This window comes from Candidozyma pseudohaemuli, assembly GCF_003013735.1.
Source record: "Candidozyma pseudohaemuli strain B12108 chromosome Unknown scaffold00001, whole genome shotgun sequence".
NCBI classification, from domain to species: Eukaryota; Fungi; Ascomycota; class Pichiomycetes; order Serinales; family Metschnikowiaceae; genus Candidozyma; species Candidozyma pseudohaemuli.
The window spans coordinates 74,464-100,970 of NW_020194435.1; the positions used below are offsets into that span (position 1 = coordinate 74,464).

General features: G+C 48.9%; 11 protein-coding genes across 11 annotated transcripts; 7 read left to right on the forward strand and 4 right to left on the reverse strand.

The window, feature by feature from the left end:
* Positions 1-173: 173 nt before the first annotated feature.
* Positions 174-1,232, forward strand: C7M61_000029 (ubiquitin domain-containing protein DSK2; the record flags this gene model as incomplete). Its single annotated transcript, XM_024855494.1, has 1 exon — positions 174-1,232. The coding sequence occupies one exon, from the start codon at positions 174-176 to the stop codon at positions 1,230-1,232; it is 1,059 nt and encodes a 352-aa protein (XP_024715093.1).
* Positions 1,233-1,472: 240 nt separating this feature from the next.
* On the forward strand, positions 1,473-3,299 carry C7M61_000030 (uncharacterized protein; the record flags this gene model as incomplete). The annotated part of the gene is made up of 1 exon (XM_024855495.1): positions 1,473-3,299. One exon carries the CDS (start codon positions 1,473-1,475, stop codon positions 3,297-3,299), a length of 1,827 nt encoding a protein of 608 aa, XP_024715094.1.
* A 770-nt stretch (positions 3,300-4,069) lies between these two features.
* Positions 4,070-6,538, forward strand: C7M61_000031 (protein serine/threonine phosphatase; the record flags this gene model as incomplete). The annotated part of the gene is made up of 1 exon (XM_024855496.1): positions 4,070-6,538. One exon carries the CDS (start codon positions 4,070-4,072, stop codon positions 6,536-6,538), a length of 2,469 nt encoding a protein of 822 aa, XP_024715095.1.
* A 595-nt stretch (positions 6,539-7,133) lies between these two features.
* Positions 7,134-8,435, forward strand: C7M61_000032 (uncharacterized protein; the record flags this gene model as incomplete). Its single annotated transcript, XM_024855497.1, has 1 exon — positions 7,134-8,435. One exon carries the CDS (start codon positions 7,134-7,136, stop codon positions 8,433-8,435), a length of 1,302 nt encoding a protein of 433 aa, XP_024715096.1.
* Positions 8,436-9,090: 655 nt separating this feature from the next.
* C7M61_000033 (E3 ubiquitin-protein ligase) lies at positions 9,091-10,641 on the forward strand (the record flags this gene model as incomplete). The annotated part of the gene is made up of 1 exon (XM_024855498.1): positions 9,091-10,641. One exon carries the CDS (start codon positions 9,091-9,093, stop codon positions 10,639-10,641), a length of 1,551 nt encoding a protein of 516 aa, XP_024715097.1.
* A 362-nt stretch (positions 10,642-11,003) lies between these two features.
* Positions 11,004-14,410, forward strand: C7M61_000034 (vanadate resistance protein; the record flags this gene model as incomplete). The annotated part of the gene is made up of 2 exons (XM_024855499.1): positions 11,004-12,844; positions 13,162-14,410. 2 exons carry the CDS (start codon positions 11,004-11,006, stop codon positions 14,408-14,410), a joined length of 3,090 nt encoding a protein of 1,029 aa, XP_024715098.1.
* A 1,704-nt stretch (positions 14,411-16,114) lies between these two features.
* C7M61_000035 (pepsin-like aspartic protease) lies at positions 16,115-17,409 on the forward strand (the record flags this gene model as incomplete). The annotated part of the gene is made up of 2 exons (XM_024855500.1): positions 16,115-17,314; positions 17,359-17,409. 2 exons carry the CDS (start codon positions 16,115-16,117, stop codon positions 17,407-17,409), a joined length of 1,251 nt encoding a protein of 416 aa, XP_024715099.1.
* A 176-nt stretch (positions 17,410-17,585) lies between these two features.
* Positions 17,586-18,446, reverse strand: C7M61_000036 (uncharacterized protein; the record flags this gene model as incomplete). Its single annotated transcript, XM_024855501.1, has 1 exon — positions 17,586-18,446. The coding sequence occupies one exon, from the start codon at positions 18,444-18,446 to the stop codon at positions 17,586-17,588; it is 861 nt and encodes a 286-aa protein (XP_024715100.1).
* A 572-nt stretch (positions 18,447-19,018) lies between these two features.
* On the reverse strand, positions 19,019-19,711 carry C7M61_000037 (acetyltransferase; the record flags this gene model as incomplete). Its single annotated transcript, XM_024855502.1, has 1 exon — positions 19,019-19,711. One exon carries the CDS (start codon positions 19,709-19,711, stop codon positions 19,019-19,021), a length of 693 nt encoding a protein of 230 aa, XP_024715101.1.
* Positions 19,712-20,270: 559 nt separating this feature from the next.
* On the reverse strand, positions 20,271-21,143 carry C7M61_000038 (aldo/keto reductase; the record flags this gene model as incomplete). Its single annotated transcript, XM_024855503.1, has 1 exon — positions 20,271-21,143. One exon carries the CDS (start codon positions 21,141-21,143, stop codon positions 20,271-20,273), a length of 873 nt encoding a protein of 290 aa, XP_024715102.1.
* Positions 21,144-21,572: 429 nt separating this feature from the next.
* MDS3 (Mds3p) lies at positions 21,573-26,111 on the reverse strand (the record flags this gene model as incomplete). Its single annotated transcript, XM_024855504.1, has 1 exon — positions 21,573-26,111. The coding sequence occupies one exon, from the start codon at positions 26,109-26,111 to the stop codon at positions 21,573-21,575; it is 4,539 nt and encodes a 1,512-aa protein (XP_024715103.1).
* Positions 26,112-26,507: the final 396 nt, after the last annotated feature.

A 26,507-nucleotide genomic window follows, 5' to 3' on the forward strand; every position in this document is an offset into this window, starting at 1 on the left:
CCACCTCCTTCAAAATCGTATAAATAGACCCCAAATCCACCCATTTCACCTCTTCCAACCCATTCTGCCCTTTTTTCAAATATCCCCAGATCACCCCGTGGAACCTCCATGGAAGGGTATGGAAACCCGCACACCCGCCCTATATCTCTTGATCTCACCTAATCTCAACCACCATGTCTGAAATCACCATCAACGTCAAGTCGTCGGGCGACAAGAAGTACGAGATTTCCGTGGAGACCTCTGCTTCCATCGCCGACCTCAAGGCTCTTATCTCCGTCCAGGCTGATGTGCCTCCGGAAAGACAGCGTTTGATCTACTCTGGTAAGGTCCTCAAGGACGAGGAAACCGTGGCGTCCTACAAGATCCAAAACGGCCACGCTGTTCATATGGTAAAGCTGTCGGCACCTAAGCCAGCTGCTGCTGCTTCTTCTACTCAGCCTGCTGCCGAATCAGAGAGATCCACCTCTCCTCAGAATGTGCCTTCCAACATTGCTGCTGGTCAGGGTTCGTTTAATCCATTGGCTGACTTGACCGGTGCCAGGTACGCTGGCTACACACAGCTTCCTTCGGCTTCCATGTTTGGCCCCGACGGCGGCATGGGACAGATGCCAGACCCGGATCAGATGCTGGAAATGATGAGCAGCCCGATGTTCCAAGAGCAGATGAATGCGCTCTTGCTGAACCCGCAGATGTTGGACTTTATGATCAACCAGAACCCACAGCTCCGTGCCATGGGGCCCCAGGTCCGGACGATGCTCCAGCTGCCGATGTTCCGTGAAATGATCACCAACCCGGAAACCATGCGCAGCATGATGAACCTCAGAAACATGCAAGGCGGCGGTGCCGAGGGCGCTGCTCTGGCTTTCCCTGCTCCAGGCGCCAACCCTACTGTCAACGAGGGCGGCGAGAGCCAGACGCTGGGCCAGACTGAAGGCCAGGGCTCGACTCCAGGTCAGACTCCAGGTGTGGGTGCCAACCCACTTGCATCTCTTTTCCCCAACGGCATGCCCGCTGATCCGTTCAGCATGTTTGGTGGTGCTGGCGCCGGTGCTGGTGCTGGCGCTGCTGCTCCTCCTCGTGACGACAGACCTCCAGAGGAGCGTTACGAGTCTCAGTTGAGACAGCTCAACGACATGGGCTTCTTTGACTTTGACCAGAATGTCGCTGCGCTCAGGAGAAGTGGCGGCAGTGTCCAGGGAGCCATTGAGTACTTGTTGTCGGGTGGATTCTAAGTGCTTCCTTTGTAACATTGCACCTCAATGCCTCTGTGTACTAACCCAGTGTCCCTCCTTAGTGAAGCCTCGCCGCCAGCACAGCTCTGGAAGGGCTACGAATAGCTAAATTTGATACATCTACGAATGTCATCACGAAGTATAGCCAGTGGCTTTCTACATACTAGTAGTACAGTGTGTGTGCGCGCACCGAAGTATCACCAATACAAACTCTCAAGCTACTTCCTCCACAACACCATAATGGCAGAATCGCCAGAACCAACGGAGCCGACAAATGTCGCGCATAGAACACGCAACGCAGGCCGTCGAGATTCAATAGACAAAGAAGCACAAGAGAAAAAGAAGTTCGATAAGGAAAGAGCTCGTATCATCAAAGAAAGTCTAAAAAGCGACTATGTGGAACCAGATAAGCGCCACTTGGGCCATCTACTGCATCTCACTGCTCCCCACGGCGACAAAACCGCTTGCATAGAACCAATGGACTTTCAGCTACGGAAGTTTGCTGGTTTGATTGTTACTACTCATAAAGCAAAGCCCCAGTTTTCAGAAGAGTTCATAGACGAATTGGGGAACTTGGCTTCGGAATACTTGCATAAACTAATAGGGCTGCTTCACAAGTACACGGAAGTGCAGAGACACAAGAGACCTGGAGTTCATGATTTGGATATTTGTTTCCACAACAACTGTATTAGCCCTGGTTCTTTGTACCTGGAGTACGAGCGAAGCCGGGTGTTGCCTGAGGCGACGAAATTGCATAAGAACACTTTGGACAGACAAGCCAATCAGCTTTTGGATGACTTCTATGCTGAAGAGTTCCATCTAGATAAGAACGATCCATCCGCAGTGTTCCACGCCAACGACCAGCATGAGGTGGCCTCCTTAATCCCAAGACAGCTGCTGAGGCCATCATATATTCCTGACTACTTCCCTACGCTTCCGCCTGACTACACATACCAAAACACGGGTAACTACATGAAGACAATCACAGAACTCAAGCAGATCAAGCTCAAGTTGGTGGAAGAGCTGAGACTCAACGAGGGGTCCTTGTACAAGCTCATTGACCGCGAGATGCCCGAAGAGGCTGTGCTTTCAGAATTGGATTCAGATGACGAGGATATCATGAGTGTTTCTGGAGAGGGCCATGCCACTGATGTCGAGTCACCTCAGGAGGCAAATGCAGAGGCGAGTGAAACAAAAGAGAAGCCCAAGGGAGACGAGAGTCAGTCAGCTCCCGAAGAACCCAAACCTCCTTCAAATACCAAACGTTTCGATTTCGTGGACTACGCAATGAGGCGAAAGGCTGCCAAGGAGAGAGCAGCCAAGAAGCTTGCAGCACATAGGAAGAAAAGAGAGGACGACATTCTCTTGAAGCGCGAGAAAAAATATTCACCATACGCCACGGCTTTGCCTACAGCGGAGGACAATGCTTTCTACGAGCTGTTCCTACAAAAGAGCCTCAAGCGAGTCGTCAAGGCGACCAAAGAGGCTCATGAGAAGAAACGTGCTAAGATCGCCGAGTTGCTTGAGGAGAGAGCCAGACAAGAGAAGGAGCAGGAGAAGAACGCCGGATCTTTCGAATTCGGCTTTGCATTCAACCCCAACGCCAATGTTCTGGATGAGAGTGAAGAGGAAGACGATGTTGGTGAGCTCGATTTTGGTGACGACTTCAAACTCGTGGAAAACAGAACTGACGTTGCAGGCAAGAGGCCCTCCAGCGGAAGCGATCAAACTGCTCAGCCAACCAGTGAAGCTGCAGAGCAAAAGGGCGAGGGTGATTTCGATATGAAAGACGCCGACGACGATGTGGGAGATCTTGAAAACGAGCTTGACAACGCATTGAACGAGAACTTGAATTTACCAGCACCAATTCCTTTTGATGATGGAATGGATGGTTTTGAGCTGAGCGACAGCGATAGTGACGAGGACACCAATGTGGGCAACCTCAACTTCAACAACAATGACAACGCGACGCAGCCACAGGAACCCGCTACGACGACTACGTTCGAGATGAACTTCCCACCGGAGGTCTCTGAGGAGTCCGAAGAAGACGACATGATCGACATGTAAATAGCATAATACCAAGCATGGGATCAATTGATGTGGGTGTGCATTGGCAGATGAGTACGCTGTATTAGTAGCAAGCGATTTTCAAGTATGCTCTTGACTGTTGATGTTGAATATTACAAGGTTAGCATGTTTCGATCGTCAAGCCTTCATCACATCCACCCCTCTCAATCAAAAGACAACTTCCAACAGCCCCATCAAAATACCCACAATCCACAATGCCTTGTGAAAACTCCGTTCTCCACCATGGACCCTAATATTCCTGAAACGGTTGCGAAACGCAGCCACATTCCACTCATCCCGTTGCGCCCAACGACTGTATCAAGTCAATTTAAACGTTTCAAAAAGCCAATACAGTTAATCTCAATCTCCAAAACTTCCAATTCTACTGCACCTTTTGTTGCTTCTTTCTTCAGGCCTTTTGTGTACTCTCAGGTCTCAACCAGCATCTACACCAGCAGCACCAAAAACGCCCCTTCGACACGAAATGAAAAAAATTCACCAAACCCTCTAACCCTTCAACTCCGTAACCTCTACCCTTTCACCACCTCTAAAAGGGTTGCTGTAACACAATGGCCTTGCCTGGTCTTCGGGAGGAAACCCGTGCACCCATACACAATGGCAGCACAAACACAAGATACCCAGCTCAAGGTAACAGCTAATTTTGCAAATTGACAATTTCCGGCCACGTCCATGAAAACAGGCACCCTGACCATAATATAGTTTAAGCCCAAACTCATTTATTGCTGATAACGAGAAATACCGCTCCTTCAATGACCTCGGTATCGCTTCCAGCATCTGCACCGTTCCCAGTGACCGTGACGGCGATTGCCTGTCGACCTGGCGAAACCGTGTCTCGATATGCTGTTTTGCTCAAGTATAGATACTGGGATTACCAGGAGGACCCCAACTCGAAAGAAGAAAATCCACCAAAAATCCGTGTGGAGAGAATCGGTCTGTTTGAGAGCCCTATAGAGGGCGAAATCACCCTGATGGATGTTAATGTGGGCGAGGAAATCACCCACAGCGGCATAGAAGTGTGCTCTATTCGGGAGCCTTGCACCCACGACGTGCAATACGGTGGTTTGTGTGCTCTCTGTGGAAAAGCCGTGGAGGACGAGAAGGGCTACACTGGATACAATTACGAAGATAGGGCCACGATAGCCATGTCCCACGATAACACGGGGCTTCGTATCAGTTACGATGAGGCGACCAAGATCGAACATAACGCGACTGAGCGGTTGGCCAAGGAAAAGAAGCTTATTTTGGTGGTTGATCTTGACCAGACAGTCATCCACGCTACGGTGGACCCCACGGTGGGCGAATGGCAAAAAGATCCTCAGAATCCAAACTACCCCTTTGTCAAGGACGTGCAGTCGTTCTGCCTTGAAGAAGAGCCAATTGTGCCTCCAGGCTGGATGGGCCCCAGACCAGGACCCACGAAATGCTGGTACTACGTCAAGTTGCGTCCTGGACTCAAGGAGTTTTTGGCGAACGTTGCTGAACGCTACGAGCTTCATATCTACACAATGGCCACGAGGAACTACGCTTTAGCCATTGCCAACATCATCGACCCCAAGGGCATCTACTTTGGTGATCGCATTTTGAGTCGTGACGAGAGCGGCTCATTAACGCACAAAAACCTCAAACGACTTTTCCCTGTTGATCAGCTGATGGTGGTGATTATTGACGATAGAGGCGATGTATGGCAATGGGACCCCAATCTTATCAAGGTCGTTCCGTACGATTTCTTCGTTGGCATTGGCGATATCAACTCCAGCTTTTTGCCCAAGAAAAATGGCCAACTCGTGGGTCCTACAAAAAACAGAAAGAGCCTTGCTCGACTCGAAGAGGCCATGGGCGACGACAAGAAAGACGAAAAACCGGCCGAAATCGACGATCGCCTCCAGAACTCAACACAAGACAGTGAAATGGATGACGGCAGTGACAGCGAACCAGGAAGCAGCCAGTCAAAGGCAGAAGAAGAAGACCAACCCACAGATCTTGGCAAAAATGGTCTGGAAAGCTCTGCCACGCCAAACTCAAGATCCTCATCGCCAGACGAAACCGGCGACTCAGACTCTCATGATTCAGATTCGGAGAGCTCGTCACCAGTGGATCGTCTAGTTGAACTAGGTGGAGGTGAGAACAACAAAAATTTGCTTCTCGAACAGCTGATATCACGTACACAAAACCTTGAACAACAACAACACGACAGGCCATTGGCGAAACTTCAAGACAAAATGGACAAAATAGCACACGATCACGAGGACAGCTCTGAACCCGATAAGGAGGAGGAGGAAGAACACATTTTGTACGACGACGACGCCGAACTTATCACCCTCGAAAAAGCATTGGACTATATCCACGAGCAATACTTCAAAGCATACGATAGCTTTCAAAAAAATGAAGCACTCGGTCGCCCTGATCTTACCACGATAATACCGCGGCTCAAACTCGACTGCTTGAATGGAGTGGTTGTCTTACTTTCAGGCATTCTACCGTTGGGCATGAACATGAACAACGCTGATATAGTCATCTGGTGTCGCCAATTCGGAATGAAGGTTGTGAACGAAGTGTTGCCAGAAATAACTCACGTTGTTTGTCGTGACCCCAATGCCTCATACATGAAGACCGGACTCACACTAAAAGTCCGAATTGCTAAAAAAACCGTTCCCGGAGTTAAAGTGGTCAACCCAGATTGGCTCTTTGCATGCCTCAGCCTGTGGAAGCCTGTGGCTGAGAGTGACTACTTGATAGAGCTTCCCGAACAGGATTGGTATGTTTCAGAGAACGATGTCACGAAATACCAGACAGCATTAGGGTCACAACAGGAAAGAGATCAGGCTCGCAGCGCCGCAGCCGATTCGAGACCACGCCAGGGGTCGTTATCTTCGATTGATGACTACGATTTCAACGAGGCTGACGCGGAAGTTGATGATTTCTTGGCTGGAATCAGTGATGATGATGAAGAAGGGGACGACTTCGAGGCTGAGGGGGACGAAAGTCTGGGCGGCATGGAAGCAGCCAACAACGGCGGCAATGGCGCAGGTATGTCTTTCGTAAAAAGTCTCTATTCGAACAAGCGCAAGGCGCCAGAGGACAATGAGAGTGATAACGAAGACGCAAGTGATAACTATAGTAACGGTGATCACAAAAAACGCAAGACGGAAGAGGACGGTGACAATATCGACGAGCTTGAAAAAGAGCTTTTGGACGAACTCGATAATCTTGATGATTAGAGGAACAATCTAAGCTTTCGCTAGACGAGCACGCTACACAATGGGGAAGGTTTTCCATTTACCAAGAATTTAAAAATAGGGGCCAAAGTTAATTACAGCTGCACCGGTACAGGGCTGAACCGAAGGCTCGGCCCCCGGTTAAGCACGGTTGCAGGCTGAGGGTCTTTAGTTGTGTTGGTGATGATGAACAGCCATTTTGCGCCCAGTTCTATTTTTGTCAGCATGTCAACACACCGCACTTAGCCAGCCCCCAGACTAGCAAAGAATAATGGTCGGCGCGGCATAGATCCAGAAAAAAAACTTCACAATGAACAGGAACAGAAATCAAACAGTCGAAGGTTCACTGACATGTCCAACGAAAAAAAGGTTCTCGAAAATTTCCCCTTGTTAAGGTTAGTCGCAACTAAGCCGTTGGTAGATCGCAAGCGAGATGACGCTGTGATCCCAGTTTGCATCCCCCGCGCCTCGCCGATCCACCTAAAATCATTTGTGTACGCTGAGCACGCGGTCTATTTGTGCAGGTCTGCATCTCCCCCAGCAGCGTTTATATAAGAAGCTGTTTGCTGAGATTCTTCATCATTCAATCTAAGCGACCATGTTTTTCCGTTGTTTGGTCTTATTCTTTACCATAGCGTCCATTGTGCTATGCCCGTGGGCCATCGTGGGCTCCTACAAGAACCAGAGTCATCTTACTGAGAACTACTTGATCGGCGTCCAAATAACCGGTCTAGATGTGGGCAAGCTTTTTGCTGGTGCCAACCTGAAGATTAAGAGGGACTTTGCGAACATGCCCAGAAATGTGGATGTCAAACCAACTCCTACTGTCACTGAATCCCTTGTGACTGCTTTCCCCAAGAGAGACGTTGTCAGCGACATTGAGTCGGCACTCGGCAATGTCGGCGGTGATATTACTTCAGCCGTGGGTGGCATCAATGTTGACAGTCTCACTGCACAGGTTGCATCTGCCACGAACGACGTGAATACCGACGAAATTGCTAGCAAAATCTCCGAATTGGCCGCTAGTGCCTCTATCCCCGACTCCTTGGCCACCATTGCAGCTGGTCTCGCTGATGGTATCGACATTCAGAGCGTTGTTTCTGAATTGGACTACCGCGACTTGGGATTGGCTGACTACTACAGTGTCAGTTACTGGGGTTACTGCAGAGGTTACATGAACGGTGTGAACGGTACCGATGAGCTTCTTGACAACTTGGGTGACTTTGGCAAAAACTTCAACAAGGACGATGTGAAGTTTGTCTGGTGTAGCTCTCCCAAGCCTGGCTTCAAGTTCGACCCATTGGACCTTGTCAAGCGTGAAATGACCAACGCAGTCACCAACTCTGTGGACGGTTTCAACGGTCTTCCTCAAGAGCTCTCCACCACCATCAAGGCTCAGCTTCTTGCGATCATTGCATCTGTGGACTACGAGGACCTCAACTTACCCGGTGATTTGAAGGACAAACTCACCTTGCTCAACAACATCACCAGGGCTGCTTTGGCTATGCTTATTGCTGGTACAGGCTTGGCATTTATTTCCTTCCTTTTCCAGTCTGTGGGTCTTTGTTGCTCACCCAACAACAGCTGTCTTTCATGCCTAAACTTCATCCTCATGTTGCTCTTCTTCCTTTGCATACTTCTTGGCGCCGGTTTGAGTACTGGTGCCTACATGTTTGTGAGATCTGAGGTGAACAAGGAGATCGACGAGTTTGGCTTGGAATCATTCTTGTCTGTGCAATATTATGCGTTTGCATGGTCTGCCATGGTGGCATCATTTTTGGCGATTGTTGTCGCAGCCGTTGGCTACTGTTGCGGCTGTTTCTCAGGAACCAGACGCTCATACAAGAGAGTGCAAGAGCCACCAATGGCTTACGACCACAAGAACTATGGGTACCACTAGGGTCACCTGTGTTAGGCAGCGTAGCTGTCAGATTTATTTTATGCGGCATGAATTTGAAATTGACTATTGTAGGAGTAATGGGTAGGACTGGTGAACTCGTGCATTGGAAGAAGATCCAGCATGCATCTCTTAATATGCTTTCCTGAAGTCTGAAATATGCTTTCCTGAAGTCTGAAATATGCTTTCCTGAAGTCTGAAATATGCTTTTGGAGATCTTTATAAAAGCTAAGTTGTTTTGTCTTTGTGGAATGAAATTAACATTTTGCTACCACATGGTTATTCGCAGCCATTTCTCAAACCCGAGACAAAACATCAAAAGAGAGTATTATAATACAGAAAGAAAACCATAGATTCAAACAAACCTTCATAAGTAACTGAAAGATCAACCCATCTGTCAGAAGCTCAATTAATCTTTGAGGGTGGAATTAGACTCAGATTGGCATGAGGTATCAGCTCATCTAACCACACCACTTCTGCAAAACCGTCTTGGAGTGCATTACCTGAATATCCCAATAAATCAAGTGAATCAGACAAGTTCAATTTAAATAAATATCTCAAATGATTTTTCTATCATTTCCGTGAATCTGCACCTGCCATGCTCAAGTGTTGATGCCTCAGCTACTACTGTGCGAATTCGCATCTTTTCAACTTCATCATGCTCTGCTCCCTTTCAGGCGAGGAGGCCCAGGAGCCGGTCGTGTCGCCCAAAAGCGGATGCATTTTCGAAAAAAGACTCATAGAGCTGTACATATCCACCACTGGAAAAGACCCCATCAGCGAAGAGGCTCTCACAACAGAGGAACTCATCGTTATTCAAAATAAAGATCCTGTCATAGTTCCACCCAGACCTGCCGCTTTCAACTCAATTCCTACCATGTTGCAGGCGTTTCAGAACGAGTGGGACGCATTGGCTCTTGAGACATTCACTTTGCGGAAAGAGCTCAACAACACTAGACAAGAGCTCAGCGCTTCCTTGTATCAGTACGATGCTGCAGTCAGAGTAGCTAACAAGGCGCTCAAGGAGAGGGACGAAGCACGTGAGGCGTTGACGGAGCTTTCACAGTCGTTTGCAAAGAACGAGCCACCTGTGGATGAGAAACTGAGTGATGGAGTTGAAGAGAAGACAGAGGAGTCAATAGACTCAAGAACGACAGAGTCAAGGCTGTCTGACGAAGTGCCGTTGGAGAAACGTATTTCAGCCAGCAGAGAGTTGCCCGGAGAAGTTGCCCAGAACATTTTGGAGGCTGGAGAGAGACTTTTCAGGGAACACAAGAACCTCAAGATCACATTGGATGTTCTGAACGCCGGCCTGTGGAGGATCCATACATCAGAAACAACTCACGACATACAGCGTCCTTTCGGGCAGCTTGCTGTTGGGTCTACAGGAAAGGCCGCCGTGTTTGGCCTGAACTCCATCTTCATTTACCCTGAGGGCAAAGTGATGCACAAGAGAGCCAATATCATGAACATCTGCTTCACTGGACGAGGAGACCAGGTCTTGGCCGCATGCAACAACAACACAATCTACATCCAGTCCATCAACGGAGGTCCACCTAAACCGCTCAACCACAAGGCGGGCGAAATCCACAAAATCATTGCCCATCCGTCTGTCGCCGTGTCGATTGGATTCTCGCCAGACTACTGGACCGTATTCAGCTATAATCGTCCGGTCTACAGGTCCGAAAGAGTCCCATTTAAAATGTCGTTCCAGGCCCTTCATGTGGATGGTAGACTACTAGCAATAGGCACCAGCCATCCTGGCCAGGTTTTGATTTACGACATTGTTACGAACGAGAGGGTCGCCAGCATCAACACAAAGTACCCGCGGGTCAATAAGATCCAATTTGCCTACAACGGATATTGGCTTTTTGTCGCTTCTAATGAGACCGGAAATGGTGTTGTGCAATTGTTCGATCTACGCAAAAACTCGTTGGTGCAGCAATTTGAGTACAGCGATAGAGTGGAGTTTGCCATAGATAAGTCTTCTCAAGTGCTTGCAGTGTCTTCGAGAGCCGAAAGGGAGATTTCCTTCAGTTTCTACGATAAGAAGGCGAAGCAATGGGATATTGATGTTTTGAAGTTGGATTCCACGAATTCCGTTAATCTGATTGAACATGTGGACGATGAAAACAGCATTGCTTCGTTCCTTGCCTTGTCGCCTCACACGATACGAAGAATCTGGCTTCGCTACCCCCTTGATGTTTAATGAAAGGGTATGTGCGATGATATCTGACCCTCTGGAGGTGATAAAAGATTCATTTTTATGAAAATCTCTTGCTTTCTTGCAAACAGCCTCCAGGCTTCCACTCAAACGGAAAGGTGAAGTCAAAAGCCGGATGAGTGGCTCAGAGGTGGAAGTAACGTTGGATCATTCCGAAAGACAGTGTTAACCAACACGAATTGCTTCACCGGCCGCATTCCGACACCCCTATCGCTAATGATGTACAAAAGTAAATTTTCATTCCTTCCTCTTTAATATAAATACTCCATGTTTTGCAACTCCGATCAGCTCATAGTATCGTACGGCTTCTTGCAGGTGCGCATCGAAACTTCTGGGGAAATACTACAATGTACACCGAAGAACAAAGAAAGAAAATAGACGAATTGGTGGCCCAGTGGCTTGCCGTGGATCCCAACGAACTGTCACGTCAAGAAATCCAAACTTTGCAGGAACAGCAGAAGTACAAGGAGTTGGATGGAAAACTCGGAAAGAGAATCGCTTTTGGAACCGCAGGACTCCGTTCCTCAATGGAGCTGGGTTTTGCCCACATGAACGATGTGACCATATTGCAGGCTTCCCAGGGTCTTGTTTCGTATTTGGCAAAAACAGAGAATCCTTCCTTGGTCATTGGTTACGATCACCGCTTCCATTCACAGAGGTACGCTGAAATCACCGCCAGTGTAGCTTTGGCCAGCGGGTTTACCGTGTACTACTTGGGAACAGCAGAAAGCCTTTCTGACGAGTCTGATCCAGACACCAAAGGTGGCGACAAGGCGTACGTGCACACGCCCATGGTCCCTTTTGGCATAGACTTCTATAAAGCATCAGCAGGTGTGATGGTGACAGCTTCTCACAACCCTGCTAAGGACAACGGATACAAGGTTTACTATGGAAACGGCTGCCAGATCATCCCACCCCACGATGCTGGCATTGCTAAGAGCATTGACGAGAATCTCGAACCGTGGAAAGACCGCGGAGTGTGGGATGTCAAGGGTAACTTTGAGAAGGGCTTGAAGGAGGGCAAGCTTGTGCTTGTGAAGGAGGAGCTTTCGACTAAATACGTGGAGGCCGTCGCCGAGCAGCTTATCCAGAAATCGGCGCTTTCCTACGAGTTTGTCTATACCCCAATGCACGGAGTGGGCCTTGAGATGTTCTCGAGGATTTTCAAGAAATTCCACGCCAAGCAGACCGACGTGGATGTTGTTCCTGAACAGGCGTTTCCCGACCCCAAATTCCCCTCGGTGCCTTTCCCCAACCCTGAAGAGAAGGGTGCTTTGGATTTGGCTATAGCTCGCGCTGATGCTCAGGGCTTATCGCTTGTGGTTGCAAACGACCCTGACGCCGATCGTTTCAGTGTGGCCATTAAACGCAAAAACGGCAAGTGGCAGCAGCTCACCGGTAACGAAATTGGTATTTTGTTCGCCGCCTATGTCATCGAAGAGCGTACCAGCAAAGCTGATTTGGGTGAGACATGGCTCCTCAACTCCACAGTGTCATCCCAGCTTTTGCGCTCATTGGCCGAAAAAACAGGCTGCCATTTCCAGGACACCTTGACGGGCTTCAAGTGGATCGGCAACAAAGCCATTGACCTCAAAAAGGCCGGAAAACTCGTGCCGTTTGGCTATGAGGAGGCCATCGGGTACATGTTCAGTGTGGTGAATGACAAGGACGGAATTTCCGCGGCCGTGATGTGGCTTCAACTCTACGAGGAGTGGTTTGGCGACGGCAAGCAGGACCCAATTGAAAAGTTGGAGCTGATCTACCAGAAGTACGGCTGGTTCAAGGAGTGCAATGGCTACTACAAGCTCGACACCCTGAAGACACCGGGTATCTTTCAGGCAATCCGGGACTCATTCCCGGGTGACGCTCCATCCACCCTTGGTGATTTCAACGTCACCGAATGGAGAGATTTGACTATCGGTTATGAGCTGTCCACCCCAGACCATGTCCCGATTCTTCCCGTAGACCCACTGTCTCAGATGATTACAGCCGTTTTGCAACCACCGCACTCTAGCGAGCAGGTGCGCTTCACTTGCAGAGGGTCCGGAACCGAGCCCAAGCTCAAGGTGTACATTGAGGGCCAGTCGAACGGAAGCGAGGAGGCCGCCCAAAAGCTTGCCAGAGCATGCTGGGACACCCTCAAGAAACACTGGTTTAAACCGGAAGAGAATGGGCTCCAAGAAGTGGTGTAGTGGTTTCAGACGGGGCTTTATTGCGCAAGGCGTCCTGCAGACAGCGCCCGACATCTGGCTGCTATTTCTAAACTTTTCGTTTGTTTGGCTCGCCAGTCTACGTCTCACTTAGGTCTCACACGCCATGGTTTTCAAGGACAAGGCATCTGACCTTCCAATGTATGTTGATTGTGATTTTTGTTAACGGACGATTTCTAACCCGCAGCCACAATAACCGATTCCGGCCCAGACGACCCTCGAGGGGAATGCTCCGAGGCCTCCTCATAGGGGCAGTTGCCCTACTATTGGTGTGGACGTTTTTTCAGAGAAACAGTGGATTCAACCCTTCCATTCAAGAAAAAGCCGTCTTGACCGAGGATTACGACCTATACAAGGTGACCAAGGATGGCGTCCACAAGGTCGAGCCAGAAGATGCCTCCACCACCGAAGAGGCCGAGCAGATTTATAAAGACACCGTTCACATCCACGACTTGAACGACTACCAGGGCACCACCGCAGGGGAGGCTCACAACGAGGTGGTGTTGTTTTTGATGCCCCTCAGAAACGCCGAGCATGTGTTGCCCATGGCCTTCCAAAACATCATGAACTTGACCTACGACCATTCGTTGATTGACATTGCATTTTTGGTTTCTGACTGCTCTCCTGGTGACACCACGTTGGAATCCGTCTTCAAGTACTCCATTTCATTGCAGAACGGCACGTTGGCTGATGAGCTTCTAGCTGCCGAGCAGGACAAACGCAACAACCTTGTTCGGGGCACCAACGACTTGTACGAGAACTACATGGACCAGGCTTACATGGAGAATGTGCGCAAGGCGTACAACTCGCCTGAAACATGGCACAAGGGCTACAGAACCCCGTTCCGGTCTGTTTCCATCTACGTCAAGGACTTTGGCCAGGTGATTGGCCAGGGCTTCAGTGATAGACACGCCGTGAAGGTGCAAGGAATCCGTAGAAAGTTGATGGGCCGTGCTAGAAATTGGCTTACTGCCAGCGCCTTGAGGGCTCACCACTCCTGGGTGTACTGGAGAGACGTCGATATCGAAACGTGTCCTGGATCTGTGATCCAAGACTTGATGAAGTTCGACTATGACGTGATGGTGCCTAACATTTGGAGACCATTGCCCGGGTTCTTGGGCAACGAACAACCGTACGATCTCAACTCGTGGGTTGAGTCAGAGCCGGCACTTGAGTTAGCCAAGAAGCTTGACGAGGATGATGTCATTGTTGAAGGGTACGCCGAGTACCCAACGTGGCGTGTACATTTGGCCTACCTCCGAGACGCCAATGGTAATCCCAACGAAGTGCTTGACTTGGACGGTGTTGGCGGAGTGTCCATTCTCGCCAAGGCCAAGATCTTCCGCCAGGGCGTCCACTTCCCTGCGTTTACGTTTTTGAACCACGCTGAGACCGAGGCGTTTGGCAAGATGGCCAAGAAGATGGGCTTCCGTGTGGGAGGCTTACCGCACTACACCATCTGGCACATCTACGAGCCCAGTGAGGACGACTTGAAGAAGATCGCTGCCATGGAGAGAGAGAAGCGGCGGAAGCAGAGCACCTAGACTGTGAGAAACTAATCATATCATTTGGCATCGTGTAATAATACAAGCAACAAGAATAATTCCAAAAAAAATTAACATTCTCAGTAGGAAGGCAGGTGTTTTAATCTATGCGACCTTATGGCCACTCAGAGATTGTTCACATCCATGTTGTTCATCATAAAATGTCTATTCTGCTGAGGGAGTCGAACCCTCGCTCGGCGCTTGAGCTAACCGACTAGTCCAACGCAAAAGAAAATCATATGATTTGGGGTCACTGTTTGTGTTATTCGGTTTGGCCATTTTTGACTCGAGTGAAAATTTTTGTGACTAGACTCATTGTAGAGATTGCGTGGTGACGATCACGATGGTGTGCTCAAAAATGCCATAGCACCGGTGGTTCGCGAGATATACCGGTTCAAAGTTCGCACACCCTAGTAGTGAAAATTCCGTCAGTACAGACCTCCATGGCTTCGAATCAAAGCCTCATCTAAAAGAATGCAAAAACAGCTTATCATATTTGGGCTCCGCCAACGCCACAGCTTCCATAAAGACTTTCTAATTCACCCTATGGAAGCCCATTATGTAGATCCACCGCCTTATCCCACAAAGTCTCTCCAATCCACGTGGAGCCAATATGCCATAACAGATCAGCATGGATTTGCAACCATGATCCACCAGTAGGCAGCGAAATACGAGAATGACCCTACCATAACCACCAATCCATAAATTCTAGATTGAAATTTCCCGAATTCTCCAAACCCGGCCATCCACTGCAGGATCTTCTAGAACGTCAAGGCGGCAGTATAGGTTAGAGGCCCTCGGTTCGGCTGGAGGCACAGGATCACAAAACCGTGTTTACTGTTCCGGGCGTCTTCTAGAATCCCCGGCCAGAAACGAGTAGGACAAAAGTAGGACGGTCGTGTTTCCGAATTTTCAATGTTTTCATGTTTATTGTGTTTTGTTCGCGAGTCGAGGTGCAATTGCCGAGCGAAGCGTTTGTTTTTGCCAGCCTCGAATTCCACAGTTGCAGCCGTAGTAGGTGGACCGCCGCAGACCACCAGCGCGAGACCCCAGTCAATGGTCAATCAACGGGGGATTTGTAACTTTTATTTTTACTTAAAGAAAGAGGCAGAAGTGAAAACTATATATTAAAATGTTTGGATTTTTTGAAATCCCCTCGGGGGCTATTTTTGGCCGTGGGGTCGGACAATGCTGGTTTTCTCGATTGGTCTGGTTCGGCGCCAGGCGAGAAATTCGCACCCAGACGGCTCAGCTAGACGACCCCAGGACGCTGATCGACACGGCCCAAAACGTCTAAAAACGCTGGAATTCGGGATCTGAAAAACTCTATAAAACCACGTTGCTTTCCGAAAATCAAAACCCCAAATTCTCTTTTTCTTCCCGCCACTAGACCACCATAAACGCCGGGCCCTTTCCAACAGAACGTTGAATGCGGCTCCACCGCCTCGCTACGCGAGACAAAAACAAACACAATGCGCCATTGACTCGCAGCCAGAAACCCAGCCTCCCTCGTCCACGCCATATACGGCGAGCAACTTTTGTTATTGATTCTTTTTTTTTTTTTTATAAGACCCAGCGGATTCTTCACTTTCGTTCGTTTCTTCGGCCCGTTTTACACCCCCTCCTTTCGCTTCATTTCACTTCCCTACCGCGATCTGGCGTGTCCCGTCTTGATCTCATTTTTCACACAACCCTTCCACCACCATGCTTCTCTGGACACTTCTTCCCACAGCGCTAGCGCTCGCTCCAGTGGTGGATTTCCGTGTTCCAGGCATGGACAAGGTGCTCTCCCTGACTGGCAGACACGTCCAGCCTCTCGTGGAGATCCACAAGGTCCTGGAGGTTCAACAGTCGCTGGAGGTTCAACTGTCGCTGAAGGCGTCCATCCAGTTTAGCGAGACGGTGCTTCCGTTGATGACCGACAAGGCTCGGTCCATCTACTATCTTAATCTGCAAATCGGCGACAAGTCGAGTAAAAAAGAGTTTCCGCTTCTTTTGGACACTGGCAGCGGCATCTCGTGGATCATGAACGAATCGTGTACTAGCAGCGCCTGTTCCAACGGTGCCAAATACTCCAGTTCCGTGAAAACCTCAAAGTCGTTTTCCCTCTCGTACTCGGGCAGCCACGTCAACGGCGAGATGGTCAATGCGGCTGAAAACAACCTCGAGTTCGTCTTGGGCGATCTGCTCAAACTCACCAACTACTCCTTCGGTTTGGCACTGACGGCGCCTGATTTCTTTGAAAACTTCAATCTTAGCGGCATCCTCGGCGTCCAGGCCCGCTACGACGATCGGGAGAAATCCAACATGCTTCACCAGCTCTACTACTCTGGCGACATTGACGCCATGCAATTCGCCATTGTGCTTGATGGAGCCGCCACCAACGGCACGCTAGGCGGTTTGTTTATCGCAGGCAAGGACGCCACAAAGTACTCCAAGGAATTGGCATCCTCCGATATTCAATACTGTGATGTGCTCACCAACGACCAGCTGTTCTGGATGTTGAACATCACCGAAGTGCATTCCAACAAAAACACCGTCATCAACGGCTGCAGAAGCGCCATCATCGACACGGGCACTACGGGCATGGCTCTCCCCATGAAAGACGCCACGGCTTTCCATGAGGCCATCTTCGGCTCAGACTACATTGGTGATTCAGAGGGAAACTTTGCATTCAGGTGCAATGCCACAGGCAATGTATCTTTCGTCATCGACAACCACACCTTCAACCTCCCTGTGGGAAACATCAAGGCTCTGGCGTACGAGCTGACGGTGCTCCAAGGGTACTGTGCATCGAAGGTGCAAGGCATGGACTTGGACAACTGGATTCTCGGCGCCAGCTTCCTCAGCGAGTTCTATACGATTTTTGATCTCGAGCACAGCCGCGTGGGCTTCGCTCCAAGGGTAGAAAGCTACCTGGTGGAAGCAGCTTCCGGGCTGAAGTCAAGTCTGAGTCTGAGTCTGAGTCTGAGTCTGACCAAAAGCCTGAGTCTGACTAAGAGCCTGTCGGCTACTCTGAGCGGCACAACTTCTAAGGCATCCCTGGTGGCCGTGGCCTCGTCGAGCTCTGGAGCTCGCAACAACACATCCCAACCCGAGCAGCATAATCTGGCCTCCAGCCTCCCGCACATCAGCTGTCTCGTGGTTCTAGCATTCATCCTGTTACTTTCATAGACTATGTAATAACAACAAGCCAACTAAGAACAGCATACATCAAGGCCACCGGGTAGATTGCCAAAAACACTCTTCCCGGAAGCACTCCCAGGCACCGTAGGCTCATCTGGGCAGCATACACGCTCCAGGCGTTGAGAACGAACATGATGATCAAACGGATAAAGCGCCACTTGATAAGGAGGCCATTGACGAGTGCTCCAACCACCAATGGGAACATGCTGTATCCTGTAGCTGAGATAGCCGACAAGAAGGAGATCGTTCCGCCCAAAAGCTGGATGTTCAAGCCCACAACCAAGTAGAAGAGCCACGTGAAAGAGAAGGTTCCCGAGAAAACAACGTTGGTCTGCAGTTTAGGCGCCAAAAGGCCCATGGTAACCGAGTATGCCAATGAAAAAGTCAAGGGTCCCCACAAGTCCCAGTCTAAAGCGGCCACGTCGTCCAGTCCCTGGGAATCTTCATCGTCCTCTGGAACCAGCGTAGCATGTGCAAGCAGCGAAGGAAGTCTGACGCCGTTGTTCAGGGCAAAATTGAGTAAGTTCTGCTGGTTCTTGTATGCCAATTGTTTAAGCTGAGCAGGCCACACAACAACAGCCAAACGGCGGCCGATCTGGAGCAAGTCACGTTTCAAAGTGTGCCACACGGGCTCGTCTAAAGTGTCGCCACCGGAGTACTGGCGTTCACGGATCGTGTTGTTTTGCTGAAACTGGGGTGATTTTATAAACGGACTGAAGGCCGAGGAAAGGTCGACTTTTGGTGCCCAGGAAAACCCGGAGCTGGCAGGTTGTGAAGGAGCAGGCTGGGGTGTAGCTTCATCGGGAATAATAAAGTCCAGCGGGTCTGGGCCGCTTTGGTAATTGGACATGTTGTGGTGGATAAAGATGAAAGGTGTAGTAGTGAGGTTGGAGAATGCAGGTTCGGGTCAGTCTGGAGGCGGTGATCTTGCACGAGGTGGAGTGAAAAACATGAGGGAGGTTATTGGGGAGGTTCAAGCTGTTTCAGAAGAATTCGTTGCTTAGAATTGATTTAGAGAATTTTGATTTGTGGTGATTTTCGGAGGTTCTGTTGTGGTGCACTGTGGGAAGATGTATCACAAGAGCATGGTACATGGTAGATGGAATATAATCATCGAAACCTGGATTGTCGTCTTGAAGTCAATGATGAAGAGTAAATCCGAGAATAAGTTGCTCTACAAGCATGCATAGTATGACAACTCATAACAGCAGTACCTGATCGATACAACCCATTGACCAATATCGAACAAGCCCTCACAAACCGTCCACCAAACAAGAATGATAACCTCAATAGCATCACGAATTGACCAATTGATGCTCCTGAAACCTCCGCCTCGATAAGCTATTGCAATCACCACCAGCTTCACTACAACGCCAACCTGTTGATGCAGATGCTTTCTATACAATGACACGAGCGCAGCTCCTACTTCAACTCGTCCTTGAGCTCCTCGATGTTGTCCTCGGGAGTCAACTTCTTAATCACCCTGGCAGGGTTGCCCACCACCACAGTGTTGGCAGGAACATCCTTCGTCACCACACTACCAGCTCCAACAACAGAACCGTCGCCAATTGTCACGCCAGGCAAAACCACAATGTTGCTTCCAAACCACACATTGTTTCCAACGGTAATGGGGAACGCATACTCGTCACCCTTCTTTCTCAATGTAGGGTCAGTGGGGTGGGTAGCCGTGGTGAAGGTCACGTTAGGTCCTGCCATCACGTTATCGCCAAAAGTAATGAGAGTACAATCCAAGAGGGTGAGGTTGAAGTTGAAGTAGTTTCTCTTGCCGAACTTGGTATTGCAGCCGTAGTCCACGTAGAAAGGTGCCTCTAGCACAAGATCAGGCTCGACCTTTCCAAAGAGCTTTCCCAAGTACTCGTAACGAGCAGCGTAGTATTTCTCGAGATCGTAGTTGTAGTCTTTCATACGGATGTTAGCGTAGTCAAGCGCCATTTCCGTGCTGAGGTTTCTAGCCATCCAAAGCTCTTTGTTCATGCAATCGTAGACGACACCCAGAATCATCTTTTCGTACTGCTCGCCTCTAGGCAAGTTCAGGAGGTTGGCATACGCCCACTCGACAAGCTCTTTGTTGACTTCGGTACTATTCTGAGGCATTTGAAGGACTGGGTGAAAAAAAGAAGTAGTATTCGTTGGCGAAAAGGACAAGAATAATCGTGATATTCATGGCTCGTAAAAACGCACCTCCTGCAGCTTCCGCCGGAAAGACTCAAGAATGCCCCGCAATTATTCCGGGGTTCTGATTTGAGAAATATAGAGGTAATTGATGTGTGGGAAGTTCTTAAATAATCGGTAATTGACGCGATTAACGGGTTGATACTTTTTTTGTGGTTTTTTGTATCATTGGACAAGCGGGAGTCATTTGTTGAACTAAGTAATGGTATGAACTAGCGCGGACTTTTGCAGCCGAGTAGTCTTGACTTGTGTTTACCCGAATTCTGCACTAATCCCATTTCCGTGCGTAAAGAACAAAGTCTATTTTGCAAAGAATGAAGTTTATCCAAAGGGAGGCTTAAGTGGACTGCTAATTTCACTCGTTTCTTCTCAATCCATACTAAAACAGATCATCGCTCTGTGCTAGAACTGGTCAACAAAAAACATACTACAATCTCAATTAATCTTTACTTCATTGGTCTAGGTCGTAACTTTAATCATTCTAGTTGAAAACATTCCATGGAGGATTGTTGGTTCTGTGGACACCGTACTTGCCGCTCAAGTTGGTCAACTTCTCAAAGTCCTCCTTGGAGAACTCGACGGTCTTGTGGTTGTCGATGATTCTCTGCTCGTGCACAGACTTTGGCAAAACCACGGTCTTTCTCTGCACAGCCCAGGAGATAAGAATCTGGCCAGAGTTGGCACCGTACTTCTCAGCGAGCTCGTTAACAACAGGGTTGTTGAGCAAAGGAGAGCCATCGGAACCCAATGGCGAGTAGGCCTCGACCAAAATGTCCTCAGAGGCCAAGTAGTCGGTCAATTCAGGCTGGACCAACAATGGGTGGGCCTCAATCTGGTTGACAACTGGCTTGATGGTGACATCCTTGTCAGCCAACAACTTCTGGACTCTCTCCTTGGTGAAGTTGGAAATACCAATGGACTTGACCTTACCGGTCTTGACCAATGGCTGCAAGGCCTTGTAGGTCTGGATGAAGTCGTAGTCCTCAGCCTTGGCAGCTCTCTCGTCGTCAATGCTGATAGGCCAGTGGATCAAGTACAAATCAACGTAGTCAGTGCCCAACTTCTCCAAGGACTTGTCCAAGGCAGCCTCTGGGTTAACGTGGTCGGTGTTCCACAACTTGGTGGTGAGGTAGATGTTCTCTCTCTTAACACCAGACTCCTTGATACCTTGACCAACGCCTTCTTCGTTGCCGTAGATGGAGGCGGTGTCAATGTGCTTGTAGCCGTTTTGCAAAGCGATCTTGACGGCATTGGCAGCGTCCTTGTTCTCGGACTTCCAAGTACCCAAGGCAATAGCTGGGATCTTGGTGCCGTCGTTCAATGGGAGGGAAGTTTTGTCGAGGGATGGGGCCATGTTTTTTTGGTTAATCTGGAAATACCGTGGGATCTGGAATCAATTTATACCGCTTTGTAAACAGGTTATGAGCGGAGCTCCGTGGTGGTCCAGTTGCTGTTGCTGTGGTGACTTGCGGTGGTTGCAAATTGCGCTGGATTTATGTGCGGCGCAACCACAGTACCGATTTTTAGACTAGCGTTTGTGGCTCAGAAGAGGCTTCTTGATAAAGTGTGGCCTCGCATCGAGGGATCCTCGAAAAGAGTTAATCCACAATTTTTTGTGATGTGAATTGGCCTCGGGATGTCACATCTTGCACAAAGGGTCAACAATGGATCTCCTTGTTCTGGAGGCAAATGTCACGGCTTTAGTGAGGCAACCTTTTTTTGTGCAGCATCAACCATCGCGTCACCTACATGGTGTGTAGTTGCAGCATTTGCTATATGATGGTTAGTTTCTCTTGCGTAGTCCGAAAAAACCAGTCCGGCGACTCGACTTCTTGCTGCTGCTGGAAGTTTGACTGCTGGACGATCTGGTGGTGGAAATGGATCTCACGTCGCTGTCGTTGGAATCAGCCTGTTTGAGAGGCTCTGGATGTCTGAATTTGTGTCCAATACGCAGCATGATGCCACTCTTCTTTTCCTTGGTGGTCGAGGCAATCGACGGCTTGGAGTACTGAGATGCAGCATCGTCGTCACGGGTTCTGGACGAGTAGAAGTTCTGCGGCTCTGTGCTGTTTCTCTCAAGCGGTGTAGCAGTATGCTTCAGCGTCAGCTGCGATAACAGTTCTGGCTCCTTCTTCTCAACCTTCTCCCTTTCGGCACGCTTTGCTTCCTTGGCGGCACGTTTTCCTTCTTTAGCAGCCCTCTGTTTCTCTTCTTTAGCGGCTTTCAGCTTGGTCTTCTCTTCTTGCCTAATGATCTGTGCTATACGCTTGTCCAAGTCCTTGTTGTCTTCAAGCAGACTCTTCGAGTTTGTCCTTCCACCCGTTGTACTGGACTTGAGCGGCGTAAACTTGAACGCAGAAGTCGTCGTGTTGAGAGAGGTAGATGACCTCATAGACTGTGGCTGAGTGTTGGAAGGACCCAGTTCACTCAATTCAGCTGTAGGCGTACGCTTGAATGGCGTTACATTACCGGAACCAGACGCAGGTCTCAATGTGGCAACAGAAGGTCTTCCAGAACCTGGCTGAGATACAGTCAATTGCAGCTGGGTGTCGTCCTCCGGTGCCTGGGCTTGGCGTGCTAGACGTGCGAGCTTCTCGTAGTCCTGCTCTGTCTGCTTCAATGCCTTTGACATGTGTTTCACATTGAGAGCACGCAACATGAGCTTAACATCGGTACAGACAGAGGCAATACCGTGAATAAGATCAATCACATAGTCGCTCGGTGGTGGTGAATCAGGCGAAACAAGCACTTCCAAGGTTGTCAGAAGCGATTTCTCCTTTTCTTCGTCGTCACCCTCAGTTGTCAAATACGTTACTGAGTCGTATGCCAGGCGATCGAAGACAGACTTAGACCTAGGGTTCACGCCGAAGTTTCTGTCGTCGCTAAAGTCGAGGAAGTGAATATCACTTTGATAGATATCGTCGTCCTCATCTCCTTCAGACTTTGAGTCCTCGACTTGTGTCACCTCTGAAGGCTCAAGTTGGCCTGATTTAGGCGACTTTGGCTCTTCAGATCCCAAACGTCTACTTCTCGACTGGAAGTAGTCGCCGTCATTGAAATTAGTCTTCTCCTCTGGAATGCTTGCTGGTGTCGATGTGTTCCGCTTTTTGCTACCTTGACTCGAGACACTAGCTTTGTGAAGACTGGAAGACTTTCTCAATAACGCAATATCCAAATATCCGTCATCAACAGTGTCCATGAAACCCTCGTACTCGTCAATTGGAAGTCTGAGGTTCAGGTCAACATGTCTTCCGAGATCTTGGAAGCATTCAAAATACTTCTTCTTGAGACGTTTTCCTTCTTTGATAATGTGTGCTTCTTTTCTTCCAATGATACCGTACAACACTTCACTGATCAAATCGTAGAGCAATGGCACTTTGAAATATCTGGCGATAAGCATACAATCGAGAAGACAAGGTCTCAATGTCCACTTGTTGCCAACCTGCCCAGTATACATATACTCAGCGAAAGCCTTAAGCGAGCTCGTACAAAATGGAATGTAGAGCTTTCTTGGGATCAAGGAGGGCTCCATTTTGAAAGACTCTGCATCATTGTTGTCAAAGTCCAACAAGGCATGGTGATGATGTCTCTCGGTATCTTCGTCTTCCAACGTCTCTTCATGCAAGCTTCTGGCCGTTGCTGGTGTTTCAGCTGTGAGCGTGGCCAGAGAGTTCTTTTTCATCAGAGAGTCTGAATTTGATGATGTTCTCGTGGACGAGGAGGTACGTCTCTCAGATGAAAAGTCAATAGTGTCGCTTGGCATCCTCAAGGTATCATCTTGAACCTTATTGAGAGAAGTTGTCTTGCTCATGATTGGAACAGAGATTTCCGTGACTTGCTGATCCAGGGAGGCAGACACTGATCCTCGAGGTGAGGCAAATGGAGAAGCTCTTGGCGACTTACCACCATGAGATGGTATATTTCTCAATACTGTCAAAGTATGAAGAAGTGAGGCACGAGGGGAAGTCGCATCAGTTGAGTTCTTTCTTGATCCAGGCTTAAATGTTGTGGGTGTAGCAGGAACAGCTGGCAATGGCTCATTGGGCATTGGCAACTGAGGAGGGATATCTTGCAACTGCGAGGCAAGGAGTGAGTTTGTCGATGAGTAGGAAGAGACAGACGCCTTGCGCTCTGCAACCTTTTTGTGTGGATCAATTGACCCTGTGTCCTTCGACCCTAAAGATGTGGTGGAGGAAGCTTCCTGGAACGGGAGTCTGAACTGTGGGGGCTCTTTTTGTGATGGCTTGACCGATGGAATAGATACATGGAACGTTTTCTCTGGTCTGTCGGCAAGTGGTTCATTACTTGAGACATCATCACTCGATGCACCGTGTCTAGTACTCCTGGATTCCAGACTTCCGCCACTGCTTCTGGAAGCTCTTAGTTTTTGTGAGGTTTCACTTTGCAATTGGTCGAACTCAAATTTGTCAACAGCACCAACGTAAGCTTTTGCAAGAAGATCGATAAAGTACTTGCCCCACCTCTCTCTCAAAACTGTCATGGAGATGGGGATTCTATCGCCGCTCGTGGAAATCAACTCCAAATCAGACATCATGTCACCATACCTATCAAAGGCACTTCTGCCTAGCGTGATTGCAGCAGGTGGGAAAACGGATCTGATTTTGGTATAATTCACCTTTGGTGCAGCATAGTGGACGTACTCGTTGAAACTCCTGTTATTACCAGGTGCCTTGCTGTCACTCTTCGACGACATTGTTGAGAACTTTCTGGCTGGATTGAAATCAGGGATATCATCATCATCAAGCTCGCTTAGCGATGAAGTGTCCTCAGCTGAAGAGCTAGCGGAGGCGAACTCTTCGGCTGAGCTTGTTTCCATAGTAAGGTACTTCTTACCATCCGGACCATGGAAATGACTGCCCGCCATTTCGAAGGATGCAAGTATGTTGGTGACTGGTAAGCTGACGGTGATCATGGATGAAAAGTAACGAACACTACTGGTCGTCCTGGATGTCACGTAATTGCCTAGAAGCACAACCTTGTGATGGGAAGTCCATGCAAAGCCACCCCAAAACCTGTGGGAGCCGTAGTCGTGGTGACAGAATATGTTGAGACGAGACCACTTTCCTGTGGGCTTGTTGTAGATGAAGATCGAGATATCAAGATCGTTGGGCAAGAAACCGACAATAACAAGATTCTGGCCAAAAAGACCGCCTGTGGGGAAACTGAGATTATGAGGAACGGTTCGGCGTAGTATGTTAGCTTTCTGTTCACTGAAGGAGGATTCGTTATTCCGTTTATTATGAAGCGGCATCACCTTGCCCCGACAGATACGCTTGCCAATCCTAAAGGAAAGTAAAGGGTTGACGTCTGGATTGTCCAGCGACTCTGTCGTTGGGGAATATAGGATGATGGATTCTTCCTCAGCGGTCGATATGTCTTGGACGATGGGCCCGTGATTTTTAGATTCTCTTCGCTCGCTATGGCCGTGTGTATGACGATGAAGATGGTGATGGTGGTGTTCAACCTCTTCAGAGAAATTGACAATGACACTGTTGAGGTAATTCACATTGACGTTCTTGTCTTTGCTGACGGAATCAAACTGCAGTAGTCCACTATCCTGATCTTTTTGCTTGTCGCCCGACGATGCGCTGAAAAAGAGTGGATTGCCAGCATCCACATACTTCTTCTCCACTAGATCGTAAGCGAAATTGTCATACAAAGGCCGTGAGTCTGCGCCCTGTCCACCGGCGATAATCAAACCGCAGTGATCCTTTTTTCTTGCAAAATGAAGCGTATTTATAAGCGTCATCTTGTGGCAGTAACGAGGCAGTGGTACGCCTTCCGAGACTTCAAGCCCGTCATGGAGCCTGGACCAGGACTTAGAACGCAAGTCGAACTGCCAGAGATCGTTGCAAGGCACCAAACGACTAGCCATTTCGTCAGTCAGCTCGTCGCCATCATCAGGAAATACAAGACCTCCAAAGATGTAGATGCAGTTGTTCCCCTTGGCCATTTCGTGAAATAGACGAGGTTTAGGTCTAAGCGCCTGTTCTGGAAGCAGCACGCGCAGCCATGTCTTCGAAAGCAAGTCCAAGTAGAAAAGCTCTCCTGAAAGGTACTTGCGGATCTTCTTCAGCTTGTTGGGTCCAAGTTTCAGTAGGAAGGTGTTCAGGATATGCTTTGCATCAATCTTGTCGGCCAAATCTAGCCCCACGGTGAGGCCTCCAAAAGTAAACACCAACGAATTATGAAGAATCAGAGCGGAACCTGTCCGCACGTTCAAGTTGAGTCTGTCATCCTTCTCTGTCGGTGGTAGCTGCAACGAGTGGCAGGCACTGGAAGTGGGTAGAAAGGTCGTCATTCCATGAACAGGATACTCAGAAAATGGCAATTAGCGTTAAGGATTGGCGGGCTGTTGTGCTATGCTAGCAAAGGATGGAGTGGTATGTTTTTAAACAAATGGTAGCTCGGGAGCTAGTTCACCGAAATGTCTGAGATGTACTTCTTTTTTTACTTCGGCTATCAGTGCGCACAGTAGATCTGCTGGGGTCAAGGTCTGAGGGATGAGTATGTGAAGGGAGGAGGAAAAGAAGAAGATTTAATTTAGGATCCTTTCAATTGTAGCTGAAGAATTGAAGGAATTTGGTATGTGTCCCGAAAACGTGCTCGGTGGGGAACACACAAGGGGCATTTCGCAGCCAGTAGAGGGCTGGCTATTTTGCATAGGATAGCCCCAATCAACCGTTTCATGATTAGC